At 38.4% G+C, this 24954-nt stretch overlaps 1 protein-coding gene across 6 annotated transcripts in view; it reads right to left on the reverse strand.

Moving 5' to 3' along the window:
• Positions 1–24954, reverse strand: part of LOC132399808 (extracellular sulfatase Sulf-2-like) — a 315476-nt gene that overhangs the window by 83664 nt on the left and 206858 nt on the right. For all 6 annotated transcript variants that reach the window (XM_059980581.1, XM_059980577.1, XM_059980578.1 and 3 more), the window contains 2 exons: positions 11626–11865; positions 1097–1248 (listed from right to left, as the gene is read on the reverse strand). In XM_059980581.1, coding sequence (XP_059836564.1) covers positions 1097–1248; positions 11626–11865 — 392 coding nt within the window. The remainder of the gene's footprint in view (positions 1–1096; positions 1249–11625; positions 11866–24954) is intronic.

Raw genomic sequence — 24954 nt, forward strand, 5'->3', positions numbered from 1 at the left:
GACTCAGCAGGAAGCTCAGAGACCTTGGCCTTGACCCTGCCTTATGCAGCTGGATCCTGGACTTCCTGTGATAAGAATGGGCTTCTTCACCTCCACCTCTCTGACTCTCAACACAGGAGCCTTTCAGGGCTGTGTACTAAGTCACCTCCTGTATACCCATGACTGTGTTGCTACTCACGTCTCTAATCTGCTAATTAAATTTGTCAATGACACTATATTGATTGGCTTAATCCCAAACATTAACAAGGTGGACTACAGGGAAGAAGTCATCTCTCTGACACAGCGGTGACAAGAAAACAACCTCTCCCACAATGCTGCAAAAACAAAAGAGTTGGTTGTGGACTACAGGAGGAATGGAGATGGGCTACCCCTATTGACATCAATGGATTTAGGGTTGAGAGTGTAAACAGCTTTAAGTTCCTTGGCATCCACATCACCGAGGACCTCACTCGATTTGTACACACCAGCTGAGTGATGAGAAAAGCACAGCAGTGCCTCTTTCACCTCAGAGAGCTGAGGAAGTTTGGTATGCGCCCCCAGATCCTAAGAACTTTCTACAGGGGCACAATTGAGAGCATCCTGACTGGCTGCATCACTGCCTGGTATGGAAACTGTACCACCCATAATTGCAGGATTCTGCAGACAGTGCTGTGGACAGCCCAGCGTATCTTTAGTTGTGAACTTTCAATGATTCAGGTCATTTACAAAGACAGGTGTGAAAAAAGCACCTGAAGGCTCATTGGGGACCCGAGTCACCACAACCACAATCTATTCCAGCTGCTACCGTCTGGGAAATGGTACCACAAGTTAAAAGCCAGGACCAACAGGCTCTGGGACAGCTTCTTCCACCAGGCCATCAGACTGATGAACTTTTGCTGAATTAAGTGTACTCTATATTACATTGACTGTTCTATTTATTATAAATTATTATAAATTACCATGGTTGCACATTGCACATTTAGACGGAAACATAACGTAGAGATTTTTACTCCTGATGTATGTGAAGGATGTAAGAGATAAAGTCAATTCAATTCAATTAAATTCACATGACATTGCTTGAACATAACTAATCTATAGTTATGCTATGGACAAATACCTTTGAATAGTCAAATCCATGCTTTTCCTTTACACCATTCCTATTAAGTGTATAGTTGTAGAATCGCGAGTTCTTTATTAATCCAACCCACTCACGCCAACCAGGTGGAATGTAGCTGCCATTGTATTCATTCAGGTATTTTCCAAAGAATGCTGTAATGCAAAAGGAGGAGATTAAATACCATCCAATTGAAAAGGCTGTGCATTTAACCTGCTGTTCTAATAGCTCCAATTAACAGATCAGCAAACTGTAGATTACTGATCAATTTGTTCTTTATTGAACAGCATCATTAGTTTGAGGCTTTGAGTTGTTCTTAAATCTGTTACTCTTACCCAGCAATCAACTGTTAGGTAGTAAATGTGAAAGAAACAGTTGAGCTGAAATGTATATCTTAAGGTAAATTTAGCTGGAGTCTTCTGGAATGACAAGTATTCTAAGCCAAAATTCTCAGGTAGTTTTGTGAAGTGCAGCTACAGTGGTAAGTTTCCTACTTGAAGTATTCTTATTACCTAGACTTTATAAATCCTCAGCTTAATGTCTGTGATTAGTATCGTGTGAGAGATGAGAGCTCATGTATTGTGAGACTGATTATAGACCACTGCATGTTGGTGGTTAGACTACAGTCCAGACTGTGATTACAAGAAGAGATTTTTGGTGTTGTTTGTATTTGTAATTTGCTGAATGTTTGTGCCACTTGGAAACTAGCTTTGGCATTTAGTAACACACACAAAATACTGGGAGGAATTCAACAGGTCAGGCAGGGTCTTTGTAAAGGAATAAGGAGTTGGCAATGTGGGCTGATACCTTTCAGCAGAACTTAATAAAAAGATCCAACCGGAAATGTTGACTGTTTATTCCTTTCCCTAGATACTGCCTGGTCTGCTGTGTTCCTCCAGTTTTTTGTGTGTGTTGTTCTGGATTTCTACAGAATCTCACCAAGAGCGCTTTGTCACTCCATCTGTAACAAGCAGGATTTCATGGTGGTCAATCATTTTAATTCCACTCCTTGTTCCCATTCTGACATGTCAACTCACGGCCTCCACTTCTGCAATGTTGAGGCCACTCTCAGGCTGGAGGAGCAGCAGGTCATATTCCATCTGGGTAGCCTCTACCCTGATCGCCTTCCCTCTTCAAACTTCTTCTATTCCTCACTCTGGTTCCCCTCTTACCCCCTCTCTTCTCCTCACCTATATCTCATGATTGTTTGATGGTAGTTTATGTGTTATATTTGGCAAGTGCATCCTCCACATTAATTAAGCAGATGAAACATAGTATTTCTTGGAAGGTTGGGACAAATGGGTGCCAGGGTCTATCTCTATTCATATTCACATTTACCAAGATTGTTCAAATTGAACAGATTGTGTTCAAAGTCTTGCAGCATTTCTGATGGAAAAGCTACCATTGCCAATGAATGGTTTGCAGTTAATAGAAGAGCACATGGTTAAGTTTCCCTTTCTATTTCATCCATCCCATTATAGCAGCAGATTCAAGCAAAACTGAGCCCAATCTTTCTATGGCAGTACTACTGAAAAGTGGAGAAAATAACATGCAGAAATATCTATAATGAGTTTGTAAACAGAAAACATATGATTTATTCAGTATATTATATATTGTTTTGAAGAAAGTTATTAAAAATCACAGCTAGGAAATAAAATTAAAAGCAGAATAAAGACTTTAAGTGCCGATATTTTAAGGCCAATTATATACCACAGATGATTATTACACTAAAAAATAACTACATTGAATAATCAAATAACCAGACCAGTATTAGGGCTTGTTGAACATCACATGATGTGAACTGGTAGTTTTTAAATATTCCAACCCTAGAAGCCATAATTTCAAAAGCTTCTAGTACACAGATTTGTTTTACTAAATGGAATGCAAATCTACTGGCCTCTGTTCATTATGATGGTCAAAATCAAAAGAGTTCAAAATGCTACAGACCTACCGCCTTATCTACACACTAACTCATACAAAATTATGTGATGGCATCTACTGGAAGATATTTCTTAAAATATAACTATTGTTTCAACAGCCATCAAAATATCTATATTATACACTGTGTTATGGAGATTTGAGTTTACTGAATTTGAAAATCAGTATCAAAATATTTCAGATAAGGAATAAGAATGTGTTCTTGGTGAATTTATGTGAAGAAAAGCATAACTAAATAAATTCTTGTTTGTTATGTGATACAGTTAAAGGGAAGCAGAAATGCAGAGTATTATTACCATCAATATTTTATGTAAACTAAAGTTGAAGTTAAACTATATCTGGTCATGAGATGTGCATTTATGGTCTATTCTTGACTTCCAGATCTCACTATCCATTTAAAAATATGGACCAAGTGGTTATAAGTGCAAATCAAAAATATGATTAGGTATTGTGAATAACTTAAATGGAAATGGGCTGTAGATTAGAATAGGTTTCCTGTTCTTAATTTCATTAAATTATAGATGGCATGCATATTTTGGTAAAGAGTAATTGAATTGTAAAGCAGAGTAGAGTATTGGTCCATCATTCCTGAACTGATTTTGTGAAAAAAAAATATTGATTTGTTTTGGTTCTCTTGTCCATTTTTCTTATCCATATACCTCTTAATAGCTATTACGCATTTTGCTTTTATCACATTTGCATTGAAAACCGAACAGTGAAAGTAATTTCTCTTTATAAGTGTAAGAGCTTGCGCATCTTTGGAGTTTTGATGTGATCCGTGGTAAGTGCATTACTTAAGACATATCACAAAATGCACTGTTATTTGATTCAAACTGTGCATACATCTCAAGAACATTTTATTTAAAGGCAAACAAGCTATTGATGTTTCTTGTGGAGATATTTAGCTAACCTCTACTTCTTTTTCAGAAGCACAAAATAATTTTCTGAGGTTATACTTATTACTAAATCAAAGCTTTTTGTAGTGTCAAAATAAGTTGTTCCAAACTGAATGTCAAAGCAAATTTCCCCAAAGATGTTTCATTAGGGAATGTTTTGCCAGTTGTCACTGAGAAACCTTTTAGGTAATCTCAAAGGCTGGAGAGAACATTTAGAAGTTTCGCTGAAAGCTAAAGGCTGAAACACTTTTATGATTAAATCAGAGAGTATCAATTACATTCTGCATGGAATCGATAGAAACATCGTAGGACTTCTGTTTAAATAAACTTCAAACAATTAGGAAGAAAAAAATTAGCTGTGAAGTATAACTCAATGTCAAGGCAATATCTGATAATGTTTTGAAATAAAACATTTGTAATAAAATATATTTTTCTTACTTGTGGGTCTGTAAAATATTACTGTTTGAAATTTTCAATATTTACAGATAAATAATTTTTCTAGAAATGAATAATGATTAGCTTACAAGACGAGAAATTGCTTCGTAACTACTTATATGTTCAATAACTGTGTTCAATCAAAGAATGTAACAAGAAGCTATTCAGTCAAATCTTATACCTTATCATTTTAAAAAGCTGGAGGTTGAGTAGTCTTTATAAAGATCAACCAAAATGACTTCTGATGAAAAAGATGATGTGAGATAGATTCCCAAGACATGATAATTCCCGCATATTCAATTAAGTGTATTGCACCAGTCCACTTGAAAGACTTGAGGATTTGCAAAGTCTGAAGAAAGTTTGTTTTTTTGTTAAGAACTTGTTGTGTCAGTTATTAGGGTGTCAAACTGTCTAGTACTTGTGACTGAAACAATCTTGATTAAACAAGGAACCAGAAAATATCGATTAGAACAAAATTCTCACAAAATTTGTGCACTATTATTTATTCATTTATTAATTTAGAGACTCAGTGTTCTCCTGAGGAAACCCAGAATCTCTTGATTATTGGTTTTTGATTTACAGATCTGAATTGAAAGAAAGTGATCAAAAAGTTAGCTGGGCATATGGCATGGTTCGAAATCTATCAATTTCCCATTATTTAAATAAGGGCCTCCCCAAAGATCGATCTTCAGTTTATTTTCATTTAATAATAGTTTTCATCAACTGAAACTTGCTCTATACTTCAGTTATACATTTGCTTTCCATTTTATGTCACATTGGGTTTAGTTTCAATATTTGAATTTGAACAAACTACAGATATAATGGACAGTGGTTGGATGGTGGAGTGTTTCAGTCTCTATTTCACATTGCACAAACACCATCACACTATACTTGCTCCAAGGTCAAATTTTTAGTATACCTCTTCAAGGCAACTTAAAGAGAATTATTACAGGTCACACTCCTATAAATTCCGACCAACAGATTCGGTTTTTTGCAGTTTCAGCATCCCGATCACTACAAGATAACATTCTTGTTAGAGCCAAAGAGACAGAACTCAGATATCTGATCATGTGGTTTAATGTTTTTTTAAAGACAAGGAAGGTTAGATGCTCATCATATATCAACAGGGTACAAACTGCATCAAAATATGATGTCCAGCCATGAAAGAAATAGCTAAGCTTTGTTTTCATTTTGGTAACATGTAGATTTCCATCTGGTATGTTATTCACAGAATGATGGTGGTGACCAGTATATTTTCAGAAACTTTTACAAGAGTCGAATTAACTGAATATCTGTGTATAATGGGTGACTTTCTCCAGCAAAATAGAAATGATTAAAATGGCTATTTTTCAGAATTATATTTGAAAATGTCACACCTTATGACATTTATAATTTTTATATTGGCATGACATAATATCAACCCCATGGCACGACTAAATCCAATGAGATATGAACACATTTGGACTTGTATTGCAATTCATCTAATTGAATCACGAAGCTTCCTAATCTGAAAGTATCAGGTATTCAGCAAGAGAAGTTGCTGCGCTGTCAGGGAAGTTATAAAATGTTATCTTAAAAAACCTTTTTTAGATTTTCCATCATCTGTTCCCTACAGGGCCAGAGTGAAATTGCCAACTGGAACTGATTTCACAGACCAATTTACCTATGGCCAAGGTTGATGTGCTTTACTGCTAGAGATGTGAATAGAAGTCACAACTGCTATTCAGTACACTTTATCTCAGTAAAGGATGTCAATTACATAAACAGAGAATACTTACAGCAAAATTATTTATGAGTGTTTATCATCCACTGTGAGAAGAAACCACAAAATAATTTATAAGACCTTCCATTGTTTTACGGACAGGATTACTAGTCAAGAGGGCTGGCATAGTAGTGTAATTGGGGTGGCACAGGAACATGGTGGGGTAGCGCAATGCTTTACAGTACATGTGACTTGGGCTTAATTCCCACTGCTGCCTGTAAGGAGTTTCAATGTTCTCCCTGTGACCACATGGGTTTCCTCTAAGTGTCCTGGTGTCCTCCCACTGTCCAAAGATGTACTGGTTGGTAAGTTAGTTGGTCCTGGTAAGATTGTCCCATGATCAGGCCAGCATTAAAATTGGGGACTTGCAGGGCAGCCCAGCTCGAAGAGCCCGAAGGGCTCACTTCATATTGTATCCATGATGTAGACACAATCAAACAATGCATTCCAAAAATTTGAACTCTCTATCAAATAGGTTAATGGGACTGGAATTACTTGTTTCATTATGACAACAGCTGGTGAGGCAGATGATCATGAAAAAGGTTAAAGATCAGCCTTCATCAGAGCACAATATCTCATGAATGCTGATTCGCTTCTTGCAAATCTGACTTTAAATGAAGGATGTGTTATTATCAGAAATATGCTGAAAGGGACTGTATTCTATTTGTGTAGATTTTCTATCCAATCCACCAAGTATGGGGGGAAAACAGCTACGTTAGGAATTGCTTCAAACTATCCAATACACCTTCAGAAACACCGTGTACAATTACTATTTTGAGCATACTTGCATTGTCCTTAAAATATCACTTTCAAAGGTAAAATTGTAAAAGAAAAATAGATTTTAATGAGTCCAGGTCAAAGTGCTCCTCCACCGTTAAGAAATTTCTTGAAGAAGTCATCCCCCGCTTGTTCATGCTCACATAGTCCACTATCTGAGTTATACAGTTCGGGCAAATCACCCTTACACTTTTTGTCATTTCTGTTTTGGGATCTGTGCCTGCTGGTAAGGCCAGCAAGTATTGCTTATCCCTAATTGACCATGAGAAGATTTTAGTCAGCCGTGTCCTTGAATCATTGCAGTCCTTTTGCTGAACATACTGCTGCAGTGCACAGTGCTGTAAATAGGCTGCTCCAGAACTTAGCCCAGTGACAAAGGGTCAGCACTGTATTGTGTTTCTGAATAAGAGAAGTGTGACATGGAGGAATGTACAGGTCATGGGTATTCATTGAACTTGCATCCCATGTCTGTCTTCTTGATAGAGGCTGTAAATTTGAGAGATGCTTTTGGAATACCCTAGGTGAAAAATTGCAACTCATTTTATGGAAGTTGCACTGATCTGACACAGGTCATTTGGAAACAGACAATGATTGGACCTTCAAAGTGCATGTGCACTGTAGATAGATATAGAGCAACAAACAATCTGCTTGAAAGTTAAGCAGCATCTGGGGAGTAAAGAGATAGTTAAAGTTTCAGGTTGAAACTCAATCTGTCTTGATACCTCAGAAAATCAAATACTGTCTTGGTTTCAAGAATAGTCTGTCGCTCTCTCTCCTCACCTTTAGAATCTAACTCTCTGTTCTATGTTTAGACTAAGATTGTGATAAGGTCAGGAGCTGACTACACTTAATGGAAACCAATGGAATTGGTGACTAAATATTTCTTGATATTACTGTTAATGACAGTTTGTATCTCATTGCTTGATGTTAGACTAATTTGATGATTATTATATGGATTGAATATGTCTTGCTTTTTGTGGACTGGGTGGTTTTACATAAGTCAATTAGATGTCAGAGTTGTCACTGTACAGGAAGAGCTTGGCTGGAGGACCAGTGATGTTTGGAGTGTGGGTTTTCAGTACTGCAGCTGGGATATTAACTGATCCTGTAGCCTTTGATTATCCAGTGCCCTAATCAGTTTCTTGATATGACATGGAGTGAATCAAATTTGGCTGGAGTCTGTCTTCTATGGATGTAAGGCTTGCAGGAAGAAGGTGAGATGATTCATCTTTCTGTTATTTCTGGAGGGAGGTGGTTGCAAATGTTTAGCCTTGCCTTTAACACTGTCATGCGGAGTTCCAGTGTTACTGAGGGAGGAGATGTACTTAAAGCTGCCTCATTTCATTAGCTCTTTAGTTGTCCATCACCAACCATGACTAAATGTAGGAACTCTTCTTTGGCCACGAGTACACTTCATTGAATACCATTCTACAGTTTATTGTGCTTGCAGAACTGTACTGTGGGCATCTCATTGTTTGTGGGGGTGCCTAATACTGCTCTCAGCTCTTGTCTATACTTGTCATTCAATCAGGACTTGATCCCCTGGCTTAATAATGATGGTACAGTGAGGGACCTGCCAGGTCATGAGGCAACAAACTGTGGTGGTGACTATTTTATGCTGTTGCTATTAGTCTACTGCACTTTGTGGATGCCCAGTTATGAGCTGCCAGACTGCATGTGAATCAGTCCCATGCAACACAATCATATTGCCACACAATATTAATGAGGGATTTTCTATGTGAAGAAAGGACTTTATTACTGGAAACCCTGTGAGTCAACCACTTCTACGAACTGTGCCAACATCAGGTGGTTTATCAGCAGGTAGTTTTGTGAAGACAAGATTTAGTAGGTGTAATGGCTTCTTTGTAATGTTTCACTGCTAAGGCTAATGTAATGGCTTCTCTGTAGTAATGTACCTCTGCACTGCTGAGGTAACAGTTTCTCTGTAGCAGCAATGTTTGGGTTATGGCTGGAGATAACAGGACTGTGGTATGCATGTTAGCCAGTCAGAGATTGATGTTTTGTCTTTTGTATCTGGAAAGATGTTTTTTTTCGCGGTCTTTTGTTGAGGAGAGAGGATAAGGGAGGACGCGTGTGGAGGGAGCTGGTAGACCACTGGACGGAGTGGACTGGGATCTGAGGGTCCGAAGGTTGGCGATGCTCGGAGGAGACCGATGGTGAAGAATGATAACTGAGTGAGCTCCAAAGTGACTTTGACTTGACTTGGGCCCTTTGTTAATTTTCATTACTAACTCTATATTCAGATTAAGATTCATAAAGTTCATATGGTGTACTGTCTGATATTTTGCTTTGTGGGTTTGTAATTGGGGAACATTACACAGCATCCGCACAAACGTGATTACCCAGTTTGGTGGGGCCGAAGGCTGTTTCCCCTAGACAAACGCAAGCTGGGTGAGCCTGCGGGTTGCATAGGTTACCCATCATATCAGTCCATTCACTACTGGTTGGATTCAGACAGCTCAAGGCCGTAAGCAGTGCTGCCAAGCTACTCTTGGTGATGGACATTAAAGTCACCAAAGAACGTTCTGTGCCTTTGTTCTATACAGTACTTCCACCAAGCATTGTTCAACATGGAGAAGCAACAATTCATCAAGCTGACAGAGGAGTATAGATGTTAACCAGGAGGAGGTTTCAGTGCCATGAGACGTCATGAGTTCTGGAGTCAATTTCAAGAGCTCTGCGGACTACTTCTTCATGCCTGTGTCCAAAGTGCCGCCATTTCTTGAACACGGAAGTAATAATTCAACTGAATAGCTAGTTGGTCAACTTAATGGTCAAGTACATGGTGTTCATCTGGATTCAACAGTAGCATGATGACAGATGACAGGGTGGCACGGTTAGAGTAGTGGTTCGCACAATGCTTTACAGGTTCAATTCCCGTTGCTGTCTGTAAGGAGTTTGTATGTTCTCCCCAAGTCTGGGTGATCTGGTCTGGTTTGCTCCCACACTCCAAAGACATAATGGTTGGTAGGTTAACTGGTCATTGTACATTGTCCCATGATTAGGTTAGGGTTAAACTGGGGTTTACTGGGTGGTATGGCTCAAAGGGCTGGAATTGCATACTCTGCACTGTATCTCAAGAAATAGATAAGTAAATAAACTTTCTCCCTTGAAGGGTATAGATGAAGCATAGTTTTTTTTTGCAACAACCTAGTAATTTTCATTGTCATCGTTACTTAGAATAGCTGGTCTTTCCCCAGATTATTTACTTGAATTTAGATTCAACAAGTATCATGAAGCAATGTGAACTCATGTCTCTGAATTCTTTGTGAATACTCTTCAATTAAGGATCTGGAAATTCCACTGTGATGGTCACCATTTTACCTGTGCATGGAACAACATCAAGGCCAGCAGGTAAAAAATATTACTGGCAAAGGAAGGGAGCTTCTCCAATAATTTTAATTATTTCATTAAATAATGTGCAATGTATTAAGAAATAGATAATTTTTTAGTTTAGAAGAATTCCCCAAAAGCCACCAACCATTGCAAGCTTTCATTGCAAGACTTCTGTTGCTGTGCTCACCTAACATAATAACGTTTGGTGCATTCATCTGAAAAGGGAAATTAAGTTCTTAAATACAGTACACTTGCCTCTAATTGCTTATCAAAAATTACCTATTGTCAGAGGCTGGCCACCAATTTTGTGTTGTGCTTAAGGAGCTGTGATCCATAAAGTGTCTTGCAAAATATATCATCTTAAAATGTTTTTATTATGAGTGCACTATTCAGTTTTCCAGGAATGTATTACAGCAGTGTTAAGTTACCTGGAATGCCATGTGGAATTTTCTAGTTTCATCTGATTTGTTAAGCCAGCTTTAAAAAATTAGTAACTTCAAACATTCCTCAGACACAATCTGAAAGCACATACAGGTTGTTCCAATAAAAACCAAAAGAGGTTAACCTTATCCAAGGCTGGTTTGACCATGTCCAAGTACAAACCTGGACTATGGACGATGACAATAAAGATGTCATATTGTCATTTTTTGATAGCCATAAGATTATTAAGTACCCTGGCTGAAAAAAATATCACTTTCTACTGGAATATATTCTAACTTTTATAAAGAAATATAATCTTCATGTACTTAGCAAACATCTGCTTTCCATTAACTTAAATAAATTCCATCCATGAAGATCTTTCCCTTAATGTTTATGACTTTATATGAAATGCTGGGGGAAATTAGTCTCAGAAGTAATTACTACTCAGTGTTATTAGAGCCACTGATGATCCAAATGGAGTTTATGTATTTGTGGGGCAATTTTCACCAGACAGAGTTTTAGTGAAAGTGTTGATAAATGTGGAGTAAATGTGTTCAGAGCAGACAGATTGTAGTCATTCATAACTCTCCCTCACATATTGCATTTTGCATAGAACATCACTTTTTCCAGATTTGAGTCTCCCATCAAATGAATGCCAGAAACTCCTTCAGCCACACAGCATCACACGTTAAGCCCCATAATAATTTATTGCTCTCAAGTGTATTGTTAGTTAGAAGTGTCAATATGAATTCTATAAATGATGCTTGTTCCAAATACCCTTCAGTTCTTCAACTGAAATATTATCACATTAACATGTAAGCCTCATTACTTGAAAGATTTATCCCCCCCCCATTTGCAAGCACACCTTTTTTCTTACAAATACCCAGTTCACTTTGAATAGATAGCATGAAGACAGTTACAGACTGCAATGTTTTACAACAACCTACCTGTCCTATAACCAGTGCTGTTCAGATACACAGCAAATGTATGCTGTTCATGTGTGGCCTGCCAGGAGGAGGAAGAGCAGTTCTCATTGTTGGTGTAGGTGTTGTGATTGTGGACGTATTTCCCTGTCAACATGGAAGATCTTGAAGGGCAGCACATGGGTGTTGTCACGAAAGCATTTGTAAAATGAGCTCCTCCTTGTTCCATGATCCGTCTTGTCTTGTTCATCACTTCCAAAGATCCTAGAATTATTCAAATTGCAATTATAATTGCTCAGAATTCATGATGTTAACATCATTTGATGAAGAGTTGCAGACTGGAAATACTGACTATTTCTCTTTCTACAGATGCTGCTTGAGATTTCTAACATTTTCTGTTTTTATTACTCACAGTGTTTAGTCTGTCTCAGACAAATCCCTGGAGAGGTCAGTATGACTTTGGCTCAGTGACAAAAATTAAATTTTCAAAATTTGAGTGGGAAAATCAGGATAATTACTTACAGACATTTGTACATCGTAGCATCAGTAGAAAACCATTATCTTATTACCTGCAGTCACAAATATCATTTTTATTTTCAATCGTTATTCCTCAGTGACTTTAATCAAATACTTCAATAGAATTGCCATTATTAAATAAGGAATTATGTATCCCAGGCAGGTCTGCAGCTTTAACTCTAACATTAATTAAGAGTTTCAGAATCTGCAGGTAACAATATCAAAATCAGAATTTTAGTTTTTTTTTATCTCTAAAGGCCCTAAGGCATCTTCAGTCCTGATTTGGCAGCATCTATAAGGAGAAGCACTGTTGATGTCTCGGCCTGAAACATCGACAGCGCCTCTCCTTATAGATGCTGCCTGGCCTGCTGTGTTCCACCAGCATTTTGTGTGTGTTGTTTGAATTTCCAGCATCTGCAGATTTCCTCGTGTTTTCTCTCCTAATTCAGTCATTAGCTCTATTGTCATTCACACGCATGACCATTTTCTAAATCAACTATCTATTTCACAGAACCTTCAGGAATAATATTAGCTTTGGAAAATCAACCTTTAGTTATGACTGCTGGAAAACACAGCCAGGCAGCTTCTGTGGAGAGAGAAGCATATTTAACCATTAGGTTGGAGATCCCTCAGTAGTAGGGTATTTAACCTGGAATGGTAACCCTATTTCATTTTCCATTGATGGAACCTGACTGTGAGACCTCCACTGGTCAGGGTCGACCATGCATGCTGTATCCCAGCTGTCTATGATCAGTTAATACACAACCTAGGGTGCAAGCCAGGGCATTACGATATGGAGAGCAAGCTGTTGCTCATGCAGCAGACTCCTCCCCTCCATACAGCTGACGAATCCAAAGGAACGACAGACACCGATTCAGTTTGGCACCAGTGTTGTCACAGAAGTTGCCAGTCAACATTAAACTCAACATAGGGCTGCATTAGGAACCGAAGATATTGGCTTTTCCACAGGATTACACCTGAAGCCTTCCTCATGAGTAGGTATATCCACCAGACAGCGCGGGTTTCAGATAAGTTTTTCTTCTGGTACCTGACTATTGAATGGATGGATATATATATATATATGGAAGGGAGAGAATAGATACATTATCAAAAATATTTAAAGGTGTTCCAGTTGATCTTTCAACTTTCTTAATGATTTATTTCATGGTTAATACTGCCAGGTAATCAAAGATTTTTTAAAAAAAGCTTCATTTATTATCAAAGTATGTATGCAGTACACAACTCTTGAGATTCGTCTTCTCCAGATAGCCACTAAGCAAAAAAAACCATTGGAGTTCAAAGAAAAAATAAACCCTGACACACAAACAGACTTATAAATCATCTATAATTAAATCATACAACATGTGCATTAAACTTCACCCTCACACCGCAGAAAAACAAATCAGGCCAAATGCAAAAACCTCAAACCCCAACCCAGATTGTTCCAAATTTAAATCGCTCACTGGCAGCAATATCAACAAGCCACCCCCAGCCCAGCAGGAAAAGAAAACAGATGAATGACGAGAACCGGTATCACACCCTCCCCCCGCTGCACACAAAAAATCTTACAGATCGCAGCAAAATTAAATCACTCAGAAAGAATAGGCAAAAACACAATGTCACAGACAAAAATGATATGATGTTACTTGAAAACACATTTTATCCAACTTAAATTCAAGCGTAATATATTACTTATTATGTTTTATGCTGTTGAACATTTAAATTTCCATATCAGAATTAAGTTTGAGAAAACTTCACTAAAATAAAACTTCATTTCTACAGAAAATAGCTTCCTATTGATTCTGAGGTAAAGTTAAACTGAATTATAATGAAGGGTTGCCAAAATAAAATCAGCTTCTAATTGATGCAGGAAGGTAATTACTCGCATAGCCCAAAAAATCTTGCAAAAGTTAAATACAGCTGCACTTTAGCAGAAAACAATACATCAATTCTTATGGATTATAATGACTCTGTAATGTGAAAACTGCTTGGTTAGAAGAAGAATCAGGATTTTGGGAATATATATTCTGCATAGGTGAATCAAGTATTCACAACAGGCAACGGGTAGTAAAATAGAAACTAATTTTAAGAGGCTTGAATCCCGGTTATAATGAAGAGAAGGCATTTATGTGATTTTTTAAAAAATAACAGTTGCTTCATAATTAAGGTGTTTGGCAAAAGAACCCAAAGTGATATGAGAAGAAAATACTTGCTTAATAAATGGTCAGGAATGGATCCCAGTGCTCTTATTGAAAGTAGCCATAATCAAGAGATTCAAACAGGAAATCAATAAGGGCATGAAAGGCAAGAATTTAATCAATGTGGTGGATATGAGGGAATGGATGAATGGTATTTCTCTTGCATTGAACAGTATAGATTTAATGGGTTGAATGGATTCCTTCCATGCTCAAAGACTGTGCAACCACCTTTCCTGATCCATAACTAGCCTGGAACAAGATGCTAACAGTTAGCCTGTCTGTGCATTCAGGAAGTGGATATAAAGTTCCCAAATTAGTGGATATATTTCCACATCTATGCATCCTCACATCTATGGCAATGCTCTGCAGAGGTTACAATGACATTTGAAGATATATGAAGATATATTCTTCCACACTATATTTAAGCTTTAACTATCTTTAAACCTTACATAGAACATAGAATAGTACAGCACAGGAAGAGATGCTTCGGGCCACGATTTTGCACCCAACCAACTAAATTAGTAAACAAATGTCTAACTAAATATCTCTTTTGGCTGCACAATGTCCATATATTTCCATCTCCCTCACATTCATGCGCCTATTTAAATGTCTCCGAAAATTCTCTAATGTTTCTGACTCTACCACTTCCCCAGGTGTGTTCTAGCTACCTACCAATCTCTGTATAAAAGAACCTCACATCTCCTTTGAAATAAGCTCCTCTCACTTTAAATGCATGCCTTCTGGTATTAGACATTTCAACCACTGGACAAATAAACTGTCTATTAACTCTATTCTTGCCTCTCATAAACATATAAACCTCTATCAAATCTTCCCTCAGCCTCCGCCACTCCAGAAAAAACAACTCAAGTTTGTCCAATCTATCATTATAGCACATGTCCGCTAATTCAGGCAACATCTTGGTAAACTTCTTCCATACCTTCTCCAAAGTCTTGATATCCTTCCTATAATGGATCAGAACTATTTGAAATATTGCAGATGCAGTCTAACTAGAGCAGGGGTCGGCAACCCGCGGCTCCGGAGCCGCATGCGACTCTTTCATCTCTGTGCTGCGGCTCCCTGTGGCTTTGGAGAATAAATGATGAGTATTTAATTAAAATGTATTTTATGTTAGTTTGTTAGTTTTTGAAATGTAATTCTAAATTTGAAGATTATGGTGATCTTGTACAATCTAAATAAAACGTGTTTTTTGTCGCTATTAATATACGTCACCACTGCCAATGCCTGACACCCGCCAGTGCGCGATTTCTTTAATTTTTCAATCCAAGGTAGGCTAACTATGGAGAATTCTTAAAAAAAGAAAAGTGTCTGAAGGAAACAGAACGTTTAACGATATGTGGGCAGATTCATTTGCTTTCACTGCTGACGAGACTGGTTTACCGGTATGCTTAATATGCAATGAGAAACTAGCAAACAACAAAATGTCAAAAGTCGCAAGATATTTCCAGAATAAACATGCAGCCTTTGCTCAAAAATATCCGGATGGAGATGAGAGAAAAAAAGCTGTTTCGGAACTGATGCAGAAGGTTGATCTGAGCAAAAATCATTTCAAGAAATGGATGAAGTCTGGAAAATCAACTACATATGCTAGTTTTGTTGCCGCTCAGCAAATAGTCAGGCACGGAAAGCAGTTTACAGATGGTGAATATATAAAAAAATCTTTCATTAAGATTTCAGAACATCTATTCACGGACTTTAAAATCAAAAGTGAAATTGTGCAGAAAATCAGGGATATGCCCCTCTCTGCAAAGACTGTCAAAGACAGAACCATAAAAATGGCAGAAGACTTCACAAGACAGCAAATTAAAGACATCAATTCAGCTGTGGCCTACTTGATTGCCTGTGACGAGTCTAAAGACAAAGGTGATATTGAACAAATAGCGCTGTTCTGCCGGTATGTAAACTCTGCCGGGCCACAGGAAGAAATGATTGAGTTGATACCTCTAAAAGGCCAAACACGGGGGGAGGACATCTGTGAGGCTGTCTTGAATTGTTTAAAAGCCAATGGAATAAAGACCACCCACCTGGTGTCAGTAGCTACTGATGGGGCACCAAGTATGACAGGAGCGCACAAGGGATTTGTGGCTTTACAGCAGAAGTCGCTGGACAGAAAGCTGCTGACTTTTCACTGCATCTTGCACCAAGAGGCACTGTGCGCTCAAACATTTCCTCCGGCATGCACAGAAGTAATGGATGTTGTCATTCAGATTGTCAGTAAAATAATGGCAAAAAGTTTAAATCACCGTCAATTCCGTTTGTTACTGGACGAGCTGGAAAGCGCATATTCTGATCTGCTGCACAACAAAGTCCGGTGGCTATCAAGAGGGGAGGTGCTGAAACGCTTTGTCGCGTGTCTGGAAGAAGTGAAAACTTTCCTGGGCAGCAAAGGGCTCACCTTTCCTGAGCTGGAACAACCAGAGTGGCTGGAAAAGCTACACTTCATGGTAGACATGACAGCGCACCTGAACATGCTGAACACAGCTCTTCAGGGAAAAGGATGCACAGCCCTGCACATGTTGGAGGATGTTTTGGCATTCGAGTGCAAGTTGACAGTACTTGCCAGAGATTTACAGAAAGGCACATTGTCTCACTTCCCCAATTTGAGAGAGTTCAAACAAGCTCACGACATGATAAATTTGGAGTATTTACATTCTGCAATCATCGCAATGCAAACATCGTTTGGGAAACGCTTCTGTGAGTTCAGAGAGGAAAAAAGCACATCATCCTTCCCGGTCACTCCCCTAAGCATCGATCCATCCCTACTGAATATGACTGCATTGGCAGGTGTGAGTCAACCTGATCTTGAGATGGAACTGGCCGACATAGCCGACAAAGACATATGGGTGTCCAAGTTTAGACGCTTGACAGCAGACCTTGAAGATGTTGCCCGTCAGAAGTCCGTTCTTGCTCAGAATCACAAATGGAGTGATATTGAAAATCTCCTCCAACCGGACAAACTTGTGTTCGAAACATGGAATGCTATCCCTGACATTTATGTAAACATTAAAAAGTATATGCTTGGAGTCCTGTTGATCTTTGGATCCACATATGTATGTGAGCAGGTGTTCTCCAACATGAACTTTATTAAAAACAAACATCGCACACGCCTCACAGATGACAGCTTGCGATCCTGTGTAAAGATGAAGGTGACGTCATACAGCCCTGATGTGCAGATGCTGTGCTCTGAGGTCCAGGAGCAGAAATCCCATCAACCAAGTATGATAAATATTTTAATTGCCTATTATTTTAGGAATATTCATATTTTTTTCATTGTTCAGTGAAATAGTCCTTTTATTTTTCGGGTTGACAGCTGGCTGATGTTATTTTTGGTTTGCTGCTGGTGGACAATTTAAGTTCGGCGTTTTTCATAAATACAAGAAGGACTCAAATAGACATTGAGTATTGTACTTAAAAGTAACCTTCAACCCAACGTCTTTTTTTCAGAGTTCAAAATGTTTTTGTTGCATGCAGAAATGTAATTTTGTTTTCTCTGCAGGAGTTCATCAATTTCATAAATGCAACATATTATAGTTTGTTTATACATAAAGGCAAAAAAAAAGTTGTATGCAGTGTTATTTCATTTTAAATGTCAAACAGGTTTTGTGGCTCCCAGTGTTTTCTTTTCTGTGGGAAACGGGTCCAAATGGCTCTTTCAGTGGTAATGGTTGCCGACCCCTGAACTAGAGTTTTAAAAAGCTGTAACCTTTCAATGTTTTGACTTATAAAGGCAAGCATGCCATTTGCCTTCCAAACCACCCTGTGCCACTTTCAAGGAGCTATGAACTTGGACAGCAAGATCACTCTGCTCGTTAACATTGTTAAGAATCTTACCCTTCTCAGTGTACTGTCTCTTTGCAATTGACCTACCAAGGTGTAATATTTCACATTTGGCTGGGTTAAACTCCAGCTGGCTTCTCTCTAGCCATAGCTGCAAGCAATCTATATCCCATTGTATTCTTTGCCAGTCATCTGCACCATCCACAACACCTCCAGTCTTTGTATCATCTGCAATTATCTACATTTTCATCCAGTTCTCTTGTGTACAGTACATCACAAACAGCAGATGTCTCAGTGCAGATCCCTGCGGAACACCATGAATCACAGACATCCGGCTAGCATAAACCCCTTTGACCATTACCCTCCATCTTCTATGGTAAACCAATTCTGAATCTAAATAGCTAATTCATGATGGATCCCACACATCTAAATCTTCTGGATGAGATTCCCATGAGGGACCTTGTAAAAACCTTACTAAAATCTATGCAGACATCGTCCATGTTCTACCCTTTATCAATCACCCTCATCATCACTTCAAAAAACTCATTGAAGTCAGTAAAACGCAACCTGTCCATCACAAAATAATGCTGGCTCTCTCTAATTAGGCCATGGTTCGCCAAATGCCCATGAATCCCAACCCTAAGAGTTCTCTCCAGTAACTTCCCTGCCATTGATGTGAGACTCAACAGTGTATAGTTTCTTGAATTATCCCTGGTTCCCTTCTTGAATAATGGAACAACATTAGGTATGTGCCAGCCCTCCGGGACCTCACCTGTGGCTAGAGGTGACTTGAAGACATTGATGAAGGCCCAGTAAACCTTTTTCTTGCTTCTCTCAATAACCTGGGCTATATCCTATCAGCTCTGAAAACTTATCAATCTCAGTGCTCTTTTAGAGACCTACCGTAACACTACCTCCTCCTTCACCTCAAATTTCCCTGGCATATCAATATGCTTGGCAATGATCTCCCTATCTTCCACATCCTTCTCCTTGGTAAATACTGATGTAAAGTACTCACTAAAGACATCACCCACATCCTCCGCATCCAAGCAAATGTTCCCCCCTTTATCCTAGAGTGGTCCTACCCTCTCCCTAGTCATCCTCTTGCTCTTGATATTTGTATAGAAAGCTTTGGGATTCTCATTAATACTACTTGCAAAGGACTTTTTTTTTTGGCCTCTCCTGGCTTTCCTAATTTCCTTCTTGAGTTCTTTTTAGGGTTCTTTATAATCCTCCTGAGCTGTAGCTTCCTAATCTTTAAATAATTTTCCATTTCCTTCTTGATTAAATTCATCACCTCTCTCGACATCCAAGTTTCTCTTACCTTGTCATCCTTGTACTTCCTTCTGACTGGAACATACCTGTCCTGTACTCTGTGCAGTTGGTCCTTAAACATCTATGTTGGATGTGGACTTCCCCAAAAACAACTGTTTCTAGTCAACTCTCCCTAGTTCATACCTAATACTTCCATAATTTGCCCTGCTCCAATTTAATACTCTCTCGTGAAGTCCATACTTATCCTTATCTATAGCTATCTTAAAACTTGAGAAATTGTGGTCACTGTTCCCTATCCATTCACCCACTGAAAGCTTGATCACCTAGCTAGGCTCATTATCCAACACTAGGTACAGTACAGACCCTCCTTTTGTTGGACTGTTTACCCATTGATTTAAGAAACCTTTCCTGGACGTACCAAAAAAAAAACTGCTCAAACTAAACATCTTGCACTCAGAAGGACCCAGTTTATATGAGGGAAGTTGATGTTCCGCATGACAACACCTCTCCTTAACCTGCCTGCATATCTGTTCCTCAGTATCCCGGTAGCTATTGTCTGTAGTACAATCCCATTAGGGTGATTGCACCCTTCTTACTTTTGAATTCTACCCATTTTGATTCAGTGAACAAAGCCTCCATTATCTCTCTTCTGAGTGCAGCTATGATATAGTAATGCAACTCCCCCACCACTTTATCTTCCCTCTCTATCTTTTCTAAAACTTTGAAACCCTGAGACATTAAGCATCCATTCCTATCCCTCTCTCAACCAAGTTCCTGTAATGATCACAACATCATAGTTCCATGTACTGACCAATGCATTCAGTTCATCACCTTTACCCATAATACTCCTAGCATCAAAATACACACACTTCAAACTATCCTTCCTATTGTTACCCATTGTTACTGGCCCTGACATCTATCTTCCTCCCCATCCCTCCACTTTCTGACCTGGTGCTCTGGTTCCCATCCCCCTGCCATAACTAACCTCTTATTATATGCTTTTTGATATTTTTCCCATTTGCTCCTTGTGGTAGCAATTTGCAAGTTCTAACTATTTTTTAAAAATTCTGACTGATTATCCTTTTGAGTATATTGTCAGTTAACCAGTAATTATATCTATGGGGCAGGTTTCATATACATCTCCACAAAAAGTCTGTGGAATCCTTTTATAGCTTTGAAGATCTCTGTGAGGCACTCATCTGCTTATCTTTATCTAGAGATTGGAGTCCTAGCCTGCTTAATCCATCCTGATAGGTATAACCACTCAATAAAAATCAAAAATTTCTAACAGAATTGCATGCAGCTTTGACTCTCCTGCAGCCTGGAGTGGTGCATCAAGGAGCATAATAGTGACACAGTACTCGGGGTGAAGAGTGGTGCAGCTGCTACAGCACATTTGAAACTGGTTTAATCTTGACCTTAGGTTCTGTTCGTGTGGAGTTTGCATGTTCTCCCTAGGAGTGTGTGAGTTTCTCCTGCATTTTCCAGCGTCCTCCCACAACCTGAAGATATACAGCGTAGACTGTTAGGTTTATTGACCTCTATAAATTGCTCTAGTATACAACAAGTGGTAGAAACTGGAGGTAGTTAGCAAGGATGTTGGAGAGTTAAAAAGGTAATGGGATTAATAGAGGATTAGTGCATGTGGTTGATCATCAGTAAAACCACTGGGATGAAACCCTACTCCTGTGTTCTATGCCTCACCAACCCCTTGTAAGCACCTTATTCAGCACGAATCCCATTTCATCAGGCATCTATCATCAAAGCTAATGGTATTCTGTTTGGTGATTACCACTGACTCTTTTATTACCTTTGAATTTAATTGGTGTTCCAATTTTAGCCTCTCATTTCTTTTCCCATATGTATAATCTATGGAAATATTTGAAAATATTTAATAAACATGATAAGCTTGAAGTACTGAAATAATGTTCACATATGTACTCTTGCTAGACTGTATCTCGATATTTTGCAATGGTTCAATAAAAGCTATCTGTTCTCCGTTCCAGGGTCAGAGTATCCAATTGTCCTATGTTAATTATAAAATTAAAGCAAGACAAGGCATCTATTTACTTCGTGTGACAAATATATGATGCATTTGCAATTCTGTCAAAACTCTGAAAGACCCACAAATATACATGTACAGTGCAATCTATTTCAGCAATGGTAATGGTTGGTTGCTGTGCAAAATCTCCTTTATGTATAATTTGTTCTGGAATATAATCAAACTGATGACATTTTCATTGCCTTGGGACTAACATAATAAATCCTAAAGGCCTATTATAGATTTGGTAACAAAACAGTTAGTAAATTAATTATTATTATTATTGCAATGTTTCTAACCAATGCAAGGATATTAGAATGCCAGATCCATTTTTAACATTATGTCAATATACATATATAATGGTGATTTAAAAAAATCTTGTTTCAGGTCAATTAACAAACAGAGGCATGAAAAAGTTTGGGCACCCCTGGTCAAAATTTCTGTTACTGTGAATAGCTAACTGAGTAACAGATGAGCTGATTTCCAAAAGGCATAAAGTTAAAGATGACACATTTCTTTAATATTTTAAGCAAGATTAATTTTTTATTTCCATCTTTTACAGTTGTTTCAAAATAACAAAATAGGAAAAGGGTCCGAAGCAAACGTTTGGGCACCCTGCATGGTCGGTATTTAGTAACACCCCCTTTGGCAAGTATCACAGCTTGTAAGTGCTTTCTGTAGCCAGCTAAGTGTCTTTCAATTCTGGTTTGGGGGATTTTCACCCATTCTTCCTTGCAATAGGCTTCTAGTTCTGTGAGATTCTTGGGCCATCTTGCACGCACTGCTCTTTTGTGGTCTATCACAAATTTTCAATGATATTTAGGTTGGGGGACTGTGAGGGCCATGGCAAAACCTTCAGCTTGTGCCTCTTGAGGTAGTCCATTGTGGATTTTGAGGTGTGTTTAGGATCATTATCCTGTTGTAGAAACCATCCTTTTTTCATCTTCAGCTATTTTTACAGACAGTGTGATGTTTGCTTCCAGAATTTGCTGGTATTTAATTGAATTCATTCTTGCCTCTACCAGTGAAATATTCCCCATGCCACTGGCTGCAACAGAAGCCTAAAGCATGATCGATTCACCCCTGTGCTTAACAGTTGGAGAGGTATTCTTTTTATGAAATTCTGCACTCTTTTTTCTCCAAACATACCTTTGTTCATTGCAGCCAAAGAGTTCTATTTTAACTTCATCAGTTTACAGGACTTGTTTCCAAAATGCGTCAGGCTTGTTTAGATGTTCCTTTGCAAACTTCTAATGCTGAATTTTGTGGTGAGGACACGGGAACAGTTTTCTTCTGATGACTCTTCCATGAGGGTGAAATTTGTGCAGGTGTCACTGCACAGTAGAACAGTGCACCACCACACAAGAGTCTGCTAAATCTTCCTGAAAATCTTCCATTGTCAAACGGGGGTTTTGATTTGCCTTTCTAGCAATCCTATGAGCAGTTCTTTCAGAAAGTTTTCTTGGTCTTCCAGATCTTAACTTGACCTGCACCACTCCTGTTAGCTGCCGTTTCTTAATTACATTATGAACTGAGGAAACAGCTACCTGAAAACGCTTTTCTATCTTCTTATATCCTTCTCCTGCTTTGTGGGTATCATTTATTTTAATTTTCAGATTGCTAGGCAGCTACTTAGAGGTGCCCATGGCTGCTGATTGTTGGGACAAGGTTTGAGGAGTCAAGGTATTTATAAAGCTTTGAAATTTGCATCACCTGGCCTTTCCTAACGATGACTGTGAACAAGCCATAGCCCGAACAAGCTAACTAACATCTGAGATGTTGGTAAAAGTTATGGGAGAGCTCAAATCTCTTGGGATGTCCAAACTTCTGCATGGTGTTCCTTTCCTTTTTTTCACTCTAAAATTGTACACTAATCTTGCTAAGATGTTGAAAAGAATGTTTCATCTTTAATTTATGACTTCTAGAGATCAGTTCATCTTCTATTCACTTAACTATTCACAGTAACAGAAATTCTGACCAGGGGTGCCAAAACTTTTGCATGCCGCTGTAATTAAAAAGAAATATACCTATGTATTGCTTAATGCTGAAATGCCCAGAATTTTAACTATTTAAAAGAGCAATAATGAGATATGTATGTGTGTGTGTAAATTAATTAAATTAAATTAATTAAATTAATTGAGAGTTACTGGTTTGGTCTTATCATTTTCATTGAGGATCATTTATCAAATATTTGGTGGCTGGAAAATTGGCCTTGATTTTAACTGGATGCAGATATGCTATGATAACAAAAAATGGATAGAACCTAGTCTGAAAGAAGTGAGGAATGAAAATCAAATATTGCAGTTGCTGAAAGTGTAAAATAAAATGTAGAAAAATAAAGTACAATATAGAGAGGATAGGTATGCAGAAAAGCAAAGCTCAAGATTCCCTGTAAAACATCTGACCTTGTCCTTGTCAGGTTGCCCCAAAAATGAAGCTACCACTTTTCTCCTGTTCATATCTTGGGTTTGATGACTTTGTTAGAAGCTAGTATTTTAATTGTTTGCAGTTTGTTATAGATGGTCAAATCAATGTGAGCCACCACTGATTGAATTTCCCCTTCCTACTTATACTAGTCCTGCTCAGTTTACATACATGGATTGTTGTGAAAATAGTTCTGGAGATGTTCCAATTTACTGAATTAGAAATACAGTAATTGAAAAGTCACATTCGGGTGGGCTGTGTAGGAAATGATCCAGGTCAGATTTCTCTGAGCCACTGACAGTGAAACTCCATTCTACACAAGTTGTGAACTGTCGAACAGGATGTGCACACTTTGCAGACCATGAAACCTTTCATCCAAAATCTGCAGCAATTCTGAAGTTGGCAGGGGGAATCCATTGGACTTCAGGAAGCAAGGGCAGGGTTGGTAAAGAGAATTAGAGGATTAGAGGTAAAATTGGGAGGAGGGATACGGGTAAAATCGAGAGGAGATTGAAGAAGCATTGACATTATTGTGTTCTGATTAGAGATTAAAATGAATGATGAATGAACTAAAAATGAGTGGCAACAACTACACCAATTCTTTCCCTGCTAATCCAAATTGCCCCCTTCAAGAATTCCCACTTTAAGACTCCCATCACGTTAAGAAAACATGTGTAGTAAGTTGTTGGAATGGTACCACAAAAATAACCTTGCACTCAAATTCAGGAACACCAATTAATTGATCGTGGGCTTCAAAGTTGGAAGAACATGCACCAGTCCTCATTTTGAGGTCGGTGGTAGAAAGGGTAAGTTCCCAGCTGTGAACACGTTGGAGAATCTGTCCTGGGCCCAACACATTGATGCCATCATAAAGAAGGCATGTCAGTTATGCGTGTTGTTATGCATTGGAGGAGATTTGGTATTTCACCAAAGACTCTTGCAAATTTCTATTGAGGTACAATGAAGAGTATTCTGACTGGTTGCATTACCAGCTGGTATGGAAACTCCAATGCACAAGATCACAAGAGGCTTGTGAGCCAGCTCCACCATAAACACAACCTTCCCCAACATTGCAAGAGGCATTAAAAAACCTCCCAATTTTGA

Source organism: Hypanus sabinus, chromosome 9 (assembly GCF_030144855.1).
Source record: "Hypanus sabinus isolate sHypSab1 chromosome 9, sHypSab1.hap1, whole genome shotgun sequence".
Taxonomy (NCBI): Eukaryota; Metazoa; Chordata; class Chondrichthyes; order Myliobatiformes; family Dasyatidae; genus Hypanus; species Hypanus sabinus.